General features: G+C 42.5%; 1 protein-coding gene across 1 annotated transcript; it reads left to right on the top strand.

Moving 5' to 3' along the window:
• The first annotated feature begins 307 nt into the window (after positions 1 to 307).
• npat (nuclear protein, ataxia-telangiectasia locus) lies at positions 308 to 9,791 on the top strand. Its single transcript, XM_041047153.1, has 17 exons — positions 308 to 495; positions 1,071 to 1,189; positions 1,300 to 1,360; positions 1,452 to 1,524; positions 1,669 to 1,709; positions 1,888 to 2,130; positions 2,366 to 2,441; positions 2,714 to 2,837; positions 3,114 to 3,205; positions 3,375 to 3,456; positions 3,579 to 3,675; positions 3,808 to 3,924; positions 4,302 to 5,708; positions 6,139 to 6,239; positions 6,714 to 6,807; positions 6,958 to 8,318; positions 9,050 to 9,791. The coding sequence occupies exons 1-17, from the start codon at positions 459 to 461 to the stop codon at positions 9,128 to 9,130; spliced, it is 4,206 nt and encodes a 1,401-aa protein (XP_040903087.1). The 5' UTR covers positions 308 to 458; the 3' UTR covers positions 9,131 to 9,791.

Genomic DNA, 9,791 nt, shown 5'->3' with positions numbered 1-9,791 from the left:
AGAGCGACGGTGAAGTGGCTACATCATATCCTGGTCATGGCCAGTGCTGAGTGAGTCCGATAACTTTAGTGCCAACGTTCAAACAAACTTTCTCATTTGCTGGGTATTATGCTATTTCAGCGACAGAATGTCTATAGAAGTTACTTTCAATCTATTTAATTCAAACATATATTTATGCTAACCTGTACGGTGCGGTGGCGTTGGAGGTTTTGGATTGGACTACAGCTTCCAAAATCCCAAGCGGCAGGTTGTTTTAATACTTCCTGGTTTATAATTTCTTGAGTTCCCCGCCTTTTGAGTAAGCAGCAGCCCCCTCAGGACGTCTCCTTTACAGTATTACTACTGCCGGACCTTTTTTTTTTTAATTTGACGCTGTATAACGGCTTAATGAGAGATTTTTCCTGAACATGTAGCTAATTCTTCACGTCTACGCCCTTTTTATCAACCAACAAGCAGTCATGTTGCTGCCCTCCGACGTCGCTCGGCTTGTTTTGGGTGAGTCTGCTAAAACACAGCAAAGCTTTATCGTTGTGCTGCGTTCACTTGAGGTCTGCGGAATGGGAAGAATAGGACAAATCACCCATTATTCACTCCCTATTCCAAGATGTTAGCTCTACCGCTAGTTAACCTTGCAGCCAGATAAACAGCTTGAATGAGCTACTGTTGCTGTGCTCCGTATTTGTAGTAGGTCTTTACCAAGTGAAGCTAGATACAAACAGCTTATCTCTCCCATGCAGTGAGCTGAACGGATTGTATTTTGGTGGTGCGTTTGCAGCCTTTCCGCCAACAGTTTGTTGACATCTCTGTAGTTCTTTTCACCAAGTGGGACATACTGTCTCTGTCAGAAATCCACAATATCTCTGACTTGGATTTTATTTTTTTGCAGTTCTTCTGTTCTTATTTTTCCCCATTCAGCTGCTCCTAATTTCTGTTTAAACGATACGAACTGAACGCGCCATCAGCCAACAATGACACTAAGCCGTGAACAGGCGGCTCAAAGCTTACAGTCGTTTTCAGGGTAACTATTTGTGTGCTGTTTGAGCTTGGTTTTATTGCTGTTTCTCCCCCAGGGTACCTCCAAGAAGAGGGACTGTCCGCTACAAGCCAAGCTTTCATTCATGAGAGCCCCAACCTGAAGGAGTATGCGGAGCACACCACGGGAGATGGGACTATTCCTGCTTGTGTATTTGTAAGTATGTCTTTTTCTCTAATAAGCCCTCTCTTATTAAATTGTAAAGTGAACATCACAGGCTTAAAGGTACTAATTACATGTATGGTCCATTGTGTGTTCCTACACAGTCTATCTTTGGGAAAGGTCTAACTACTATCTTGAATGAGTATGTGGCTGCCAAAACAAAAGGTGAGATTACTGAATTTAACATTTTACGGTATACGTTGTACCTGCTTCACCTTTGTGTTGTTGGTAAATTGTTGGGTTTTTTTTTCAACAGACTCTTGTCCTGAGGTACCTGCAATGATGACCTCATTGTGGAAAAAGCTGGATTTCACACTCAATCAAATCAAGTAATTATCTACAACATCTTAAATCACTGCCGCTGGCTCAAGCTGAAACTGATCACAGTCTCTTTTCTCAGTCTGTTCTATTGAACGCTGGCTTTTAAATTCATCAGTGATATTGTTGCATTATTCCTCTGTATCTTTCCTTAGGTCATTGCAGAATTCGCCAGCTATATCAGCATGTCAGAGAAGTAAGTGTATAATTATTATGTTTTCAATTTTATTATAATATTCTGCTGTGGTTTGTACATTAAGCTTGCAAATGATCAGCATCACCCACTCTTAACACAGTAGTCAAACAACGATTTAAGATATAAATAGAAATACAATATATACAAAATTTCATTCATCATTCTCTGTCCATTGTAGCACGTTCACGCAATGGATTGGCAAACATGGCTAAACAGCGGGTCCTGAGCCTGACTTCAGCTGGTAGTGTCGTCTGTTCATCAGTTTCTGTGACAAGCTCCATCATCAGCCCAGCACACACCTCCCACAGCATGCTCAGCCACTCCACTCCTGTGAGCTACAGTGCTCCTCACACCAGACTAACTCCTGGCAGTGGCACACAACAGCAGATCCATGATGGCAACCGAATACTAAATACGCCCAGTCAGTATGATAAAACATATATTTTGTTTTATTATTTATTTATAATCTAGTTAAGGTGGTATTTTCCTAGGTTGTGTTTGTGTTTTAATCTTTGTCTCATTGTGTAGGACTTCTAAAAATGGGCTGTCTTCTTGAATGATTTTCTATCATCATCAACACTTGCTTTTGCATGTCTATATGCTAAAAAGCAGTCACAATAAATCAGCCTTTGAGTGACATTATGTGTCCATTACAGGGGATTCACTGGTACAGATCAGTGTGTCAGAGCATCGACTAAATCCAGGCCCAATGTCTCCTGGACGACGGAAATGGTAAGAATGATTGTTTTTATTACAATTATCGTTATCCACCCCTTATTTAGAGAGTGCTGAAGTCAGAGACTTTTCCTACTCACCCACAGTGACTTGAAAATGCATCTTTCTCGGTACACAACTGAAGACAGAAGTAAATGTTAATAAAAAGGTCTTTTCCCTGAAGACAGGGCAGCCTTAGTTTTTGTGGTGTTTTTTTAATGCTCATTTTGTTTTGCTTATGCTTGGTGCATGCCAGCTGCCAACTTAATAATCTTTTCTGTTGCCTTCAGGGACACCCCAAGGAAGAGAAGTGGTGCCCTGAGTGGGTCCAGCGGCCCTGGCAGATCTGCCACAACTACCACTAGCCTCACAGCAGAACCTCAGCCTGAAGAGGTTGTTGATGAAAATTTCCCTGTGAGTACATCTGTATGTTGGATGTTGGGTTTCCTTAACATTGCGAAATTCTGATGAAACATGAAGCGTTTTCACTCATATAATGACCTTGGTCCATCTTGTGCAGAAAACTAGGGCTGAATTACCTGAATTACCCTTCTAGGACACTTACGCTTTCATTTTTGACCTAGTGTGGTGACATGGTGCTGCAGAAAGTTAATCTAATATTTTACAGGCATGTTCACCTTTTACAAATTCATGAGTTTGTGATTTCACAAAACATGTCACTCTCCACAGCAACTTGTGATACAAAATGCACGCGACAAGATATTGGGAGACAGATCGTTACAAGAGAAGCTTGCAGAAAACATTAATAAAATCCTCGCCAAGTAAGTGCTGAGTTGAAGCTGTGCTTTGTCTCACTGTATTAAGCTGCAATAGATGGTTTCTAATGTTTTTTTTTTTTTTTTGTCAGTGGCAATCACAGTTGTAACATGGCTGCAAACTTGCCATGACGTGGTTTTACTATTTTTCCTTCTGTTTTGTCTTCAATATCAGTGAACCAACGCCCCAGACAGTAAAGGCCTCTTCAGCTACAGTGGAGGCAGACCAGTCTATTGATGAAATCCTTGGATTACAGGTGCTGAACAACAGTATCAACTGTTATCAAAACAGCATAATATCATTCCTTTTTCTCCCTCAGAGCTATTCCTCATAAACATTTCTCATGATTTATTTCCTGTCATATATCCTCTGACACAGGGGGAAATCCATATGAGTGACGATGCAATCCACGACATTTTGGAGCAGACAGAGTCTGACCCAGCTTTTCAGGCCCTCTTTGACCTTTTCGATTACAGTAATTATGGTCTTTTTTTTTCTAAAGTCTGTTTGTTGTGTATAGTTCTTTTTTCAGTTGTGTAGTACACAGTGCAGTTGAAAGTCGTTTCAGACAAACAGACTTTTTATGATTTTTAATTTGTATTTGCAGATAAAACCAAATTTCCTGATGGGGAGCCAGGGGACGGCGATATCAGCAGTAGTCCAGAAGAGAGTGATGCTGCTGGATCTTCATCTACAGTCAGACCCCTTCAGAGTGATGATCCAGGTATTCTTACCATCCAGTAGTGTTCTCTCCTAAGAAGACAACATTTGATTATTGTCTTCACATAGGTCAGAGACAGGACAGTTCAGATATAGTCAGAATTAAAATAATTATGCAGAGAACAGGCCAAGCTCTCACGAGCATCACAAGAGTTTGCAGGCTCACCACCACCAGTTTGACGACTGCAGTGTTTGGCCCGCTGCACCACACTTGGTTTTGTATCAACTTGTTGGAAGTTGGTTTTGTATCAAGTGCTGATTGCTGATGAAAATTTTTGATATACAGTAAAAATGTTTAAGATCAAACTGTTTAAAATACGAGGATGAGGACGGATTATCAAATTTTCTTCTCTGTTATCTGTCTTCTATTTTATTTTTCAGGCCCTACACAAAGAGATAGTAATGTTTTGGATATAACCCCAGTGACAGTGAAGATGAGAGCTGGACAAGATCGTAAGACCAGGAAGTCTACTGCTCCCACCTTGTTAAAGAAAACAGTTCTTGCCCCCAATGGCAGAGCATCCAGAATTGAAAACAGCTCAGCCAAATTGTTAGTGAGCCACGGGGAGCACCGAGGTGCCTCATCTGATGCAGGGGACTCGAACAGAAAAGAAAGAACCTCACACATCAGTAACAGCGCTGGTGTAACACCAATGGATATTGATGAGCCGTTGAATACACCTCCTCCCCCTTCAGACAGTATGGCCACTCAGGAGCTGGTCACAAAGGACAACACTTCCACCACAACTGGCCTCTGTGAATCAACCACAGTTCCCTCATCAAGAGACTCTGTTGCATTTGTTGCGCCAGTAACGACATCGGCCTCTAGTGTGGACAAACAGCAGGAGTGTAAAGAAGCACAAGGATCTACAGAGCAACCTTCGACAGCCCCCTCTTCAGCTCTGAGTAATCAACCTGCTTTTTTGTCTCCTGTACAAGTTGAACTGAACAACACTCCAATGCCAGCTACTGACCTATCTCATATGCCAGTTTCAAGCGGCGGAGGGGACACTCAGCCGGTGTCTACTCACTCAGCAACACCTGAATCGGCATCTTTCACATCTGCTTCTTTGGGGGTCACAGTTACAGCTGTGTCTGCCTTGTCATCAGCTTCCACAGCTGCGTCATTCACAGTAAAACATGGCTCACCCATATCTGCTTCTACCTCTGCAACTCATACCCCTGCCTCATCCACACCTGCATCCTTCGCGTCCCCTGCCCCAGTTGCAACAGCACCTGATCCATCATCCACCAACCCCAGCACTCCAAGCAAGGCTGGGGCAGATTCCAGTAATATAGTTTCTTTGAAAATCATCATCAGCGACAACCAGGATGAGGATTCTTCCAATGATACAGCCTTGAGTCAGGCAATTTCCAGCATTTCTGGGGAGAAGATACCCACCATCTATCTTTCCTCCCCAGCTAAGTCCCCTGGATGCCCCAGCACTCCAAAGGCCAGCTTGGATGAGGTGGCACAGGCAGTTAGCGGCTTACAAAGCTCCGAGGCACATGCTAGTCCTCTCAGCGGTAAGGCTGGGGCATTGGTTGCATCTCCATTAACGGGGACATCACAGGCCCAGCAGAGCTACATAATTCAAGTACCCCTGGACACCACTAACCCTGCTCTCCAAGGAGCCACTACTAGCTATTTCTTTGTGACTGAACCCCCGACTACAGACACTCAAACCCGGCAGGTGCTACTGCCTGCAGGTGTCTCAAAAGGACAGCCTTTGCCAACCAACCAATTTGGGGTGACCACACCATCTCGTTCTCAAGGCTACTCCACTGGTAAGAGACGAAAAGCTACAACAGCGTGTCATCATAGCAGACAAAAGTTAGTCTCAGTCTGGTGTCACAGCATAATTTTTAATTTGCATTTGCAAAAATTCCCAATTACAGACTGGGAAGAAAAAAGATGCATTTTATTTTGCACTGAAGAAATTATTTCTAATGTAATATTCTTTCTGTACTAACAATCATCATATACTGGCACCACTTTATTCAGTACCTCCAAGCCAAGGTTTGTGCTCTTGTAAAGATGTCCATAGCTGTAACAATGAAGTAGAGTCTGAATCTGCACTATGTATAGTGTGTTGTCCCTGGTGTTTTGTTATCCTTTGTTGTTCATTGCCTACCGTCTGTCAAGCCCATTACTATTGTCTTTTTTAGTGTCAGAGTTATAAAAAAAAAAAAAAAAATCTGTGTTCTTTATGTGCAGGGTCAGCACTCATCTTGCCATCACCTGTTAAGTCCATGATGCTTCCTATTTCTGTTGTGGGACAGAATACTCTGGGGAATGTCCAGATGGTGTCCAATCAGGTAAAATCACTTTAGCTGCAGGAGTCAAAAGGAATTTCTGTTTTTACAAATTTCACCAGAACAACAAGATGATTCCTATTCCTCCTAACATTACTATGCTACCAAAAAGATATAACTAAATCTATTTTGGACAACTTTGTGATCTGTCCTGTAATGCAACCCTCAGATCAAATCGTCACCTTAGTAAACAAGGTGTCCAAGCTTGCACACAAGGTATCTCCCACTTTAACTGGCAGTTAAAATGCAAATTATATTTACTAAGCATGTTTATCTTTCCAAAGTGATAAACATTTAAGCCAGTCACCTTTCCCACAATCCCACCATTGGTAAGGCTCCAAGAATAGCAAAAATATAATCATTCTGTTTTGTTATCACTTATTTTACTTGGGTAGTGTGTAGAACAAAGACACACTGGCTGTAGGCATTTGGCAATGTCCAGAACAATAACGCTTGTCAACGTTGTTGTCTTTACAGCTTGTTGCCATCCCAAACCCAGCGCCGGTACAGCAGTCAGAAACTGTCAAGCCCAAACCTCCCACAGTAGCAAAAAAACAGGCTACAGCTGCTGGTAAGTTACACGTTATCTTGGAGCAGTAATCCCTGATCTAATATCCCTTTTCTGAATGTTCGGAATTTTAAGGATGTCCTCAGTGTTGCTCTGCTTAATAATTTTAATGCCACTGCTTTACTTCTCTGACAATATTTCTCTGACTTTTAGGCGCTGAGGAAAATCTGTCTGGTAAGGGAATTCAACCAGTGTCAGCTGAAAGCACAAGCCAGCAGGACACAGCAAAGTTTTCCAGTCATAGGAGAATTTTATGTTTTGACTCCTCTGCAGAGGTTCAGCCACAAACATCTAAAACAACACAAAACACCTCAGCTACAAAAACATCACAATCTGTCCAGAAACCTACAAAAGACAGTACACAGCTGCCCTCCCGAACAAAGCCTGCCATCTTGGGTGGCAACAAGCCCAAGAGGAGGGTTGAGATTGTCAGATGCTCAGCAGATTTCCCGACTGCAGGAGGCTTAGCGAAGGAGGCAGAGAAGTCCATGCCTCCACAACAGCAACATAAAGATCCCGTTAAAAAGAACTCTCGCAAACAAGATCATAACATCCGCAACCAGGAGTCTCAAAGTGCAAGTACAAGTACCAGCAGGGCTGATTCCTCACAGGCTGAGACTTTGAAAATGTCAGAATCAGGAAGGAGATCAAAATCTGTTGACAGGCAGCACAATCATGATAAGAGGAATGATGAAGCAATATCGAATGATTGCCCTAGCTCTAGGTCACTGTCTTCTGATTCTGCACTGAAATCAGGAACTAGAAAGGAGGAAGAGGGAAGCAGCAGGAAGGAACCCACAGAAAAAGCTCCTGGTAAATCCCGTGAGGGGCGTACAGAAAAGTCTCAAGAGATGCCAAATGTGACAGCTAACAAGGAGAATGAAATGAAGGGTAGCATTCAAGAGCAGCAACAGCAGTCAACGCCTTCATCCTCAGCATCAAGAGACTGTAGCCCTCCGGCTGTCACCCAACCTTCATCTAATTCCCAGTCTAAGGCTACAAAAGCCCCCTCAAAGACCAGCTCTCTGGCCAAACAGGCTGCTGAGATGCTGCAGGACATCCAGGGACTCGGCTCTCCTTCCGCCGCAGCCAAGAGACCTGGAGCAGGCAATTCAGACCTTAGTCTGCCCCGGACCCCTGGGACTGGCCGTAACCAGGAGGAATCTGCTGACTCTTTGAGGACTCCTTCCCGACAGAAGTTGGGTAAAGATGTAGAGGGGACTCCCAAACGTCTCATGCCTCCCAACACCCCTGATGCCCCCACCTGCAGCCCTGCCAGTGAGGCTGGCAGTGAAAACAGCATTAACATGGCTGCTCACACACTCATGATTCTTTCACGTGCTGCCATCGCCAGGACAGGCACTCCACTGAAGGACAGTTTGCGTCAGGATGGAGTCGGAGAAAAGTCGCCCATAAGCTCGAAGAACTCTAAGAAACGCAAACAGTCTTCTCCCACGGCCAGCCCACCTGCAAAGAAAGAGTCAAAGCGATCTCCCAGCAACAAGAAAGACCGGGTGAGTACAGCACAGGTATTTTCCATTCAGTAGACATAAGTTTAAAAGGTATTAAAACAATCACTGTTTTTATAACAGATAAGCTCTGCCTCAACAGTATCTTCTGTAATTAAAAGCAGCTTAGTCTTTCAGCTTTGGACCGAGTCTGATATGTCCAAAAACTGCCACAGTACAGACAACAAACTCTAATGAAGACGTGCATATTAAGTGCATTGCAAGCTATATTACCTGTAGGTAAAGATGTGTGTGTATGTTAGCCCTGCAGTAGAGTGGCAGCCTGCCCTGTGTGGCCTTCATGGCCCTGAGCAGGATAAGCAGTTTAGAGAGTGGGTGGATGGATAGATTTAGGTAACAACATGGCCTCTACTCTGGTGCCACCATCAGACCAATCTTTATATTTTTTTTGCTCCACTCAGAAAACTCTAAAAATAGTTGAGTTGTCACTTTATTTTGCATCCATCCAACACTTCTGTGTTTTGGTCTGTAATGAGCATCACAGCCACATGGGGCTACAAGCATGGAGTTCTTCCCTTGTGATCAGAAACTACTGATTTTATCAGATTAACTGCCCTTTGGTATCAGTGTTTTTTAATTTATATGGTAATTATGTTTTCATGCAAAAGCTGTATGTTTGATTAACAATTAGACTGCCTCATCAATGACATTAAATGAAGGAGCGTTTCGATGCTTATTTTTGTCATGTAATTCTGATTTTTGCTTTAAATCTGCAGGAGAGGAAGAAGCTTATAGATTGCTTTCCCCATGACTTGGATGTGGACAAGTTCCTGTCTTCACTCCACTATGATGAGTGAAACCAGACACACCAATATCACTAACTGCATAGGTTACTATCCAGGAATAGAACGAGCCATCTGCTAAACCAGTGCCTATAGTTCTTATGAGTAACCTTGCCTGAGACCTTATAAGCTGCAGTGTCTCCTTCAGCCAATGAGGAACTTTGATTTGGCTGACTACTTTCCAATGTGGGTGATCTGCATAAAACCCTGTTATATGCAGCACTTGTAGGGCAGCAAAGGCACTTTGTTATATTTTGTTGTTTCTCCTCACATTCGCTTCTGTTTTAATTATCGTTGTTGTTTTTTACAACAACAAAACAGTTACACATTTGTGCACTAAAACATAATAGGTGCTTGCTGTTAAAATGGATGATTCAAAACATTTCCTTGGTCAATATTTGACTCTAGTTTGATGAATCCAGCTACCACTGACTGTCAGGTTGGTATGTAAAAATATGTTTTGAAATATATCTCTACCATTAATTTTAGTAACACAGAATGATGAACTTTTCATATTCAGAGAAGTCCAGTTAAGTAAAAAATGAGAAGTAATGTGAATACAATATTTTATGTAATATACAACTATATTTTTTTCCATTTTTTTGTTTTGTTTTGTTTGGTAGAATCAAACACATTCAGTGTGAAAATCTCAGGCTTCATTCAGTGTTGAAATAAA

The sequence above is a fragment of the Toxotes jaculatrix genome, chromosome 9, assembly GCF_017976425.1.
Source record: "Toxotes jaculatrix isolate fToxJac2 chromosome 9, fToxJac2.pri, whole genome shotgun sequence".
NCBI classification, from domain to species: Eukaryota; Metazoa; Chordata; class Actinopteri; family Toxotidae; genus Toxotes; species Toxotes jaculatrix.
Note: the sequence above shows the minus strand (reverse complement) of the source record. Positions and strands in the feature narration are given on the sequence as shown.

Coding starts and splice junctions, on each gene's coding strand:
- npat (XM_041047153.1), top strand. CDS start 459: ATGTTGCTGCCCTCCGACGTCGCTCGGCTTGTTTTGG. Junction 1,710..1,887: donor TATATCAGCATGTCAGAGAA/GTAAGTGTATAA, acceptor TGTCCATTGTAG/CACGTTCACGCAATGGATTG. Junction 3,676..3,807: donor CTTTGACCTTTTCGATTACA/GTAATTATGGTC, acceptor TTGTATTTGCAG/ATAAAACCAAATTTCCTGAT.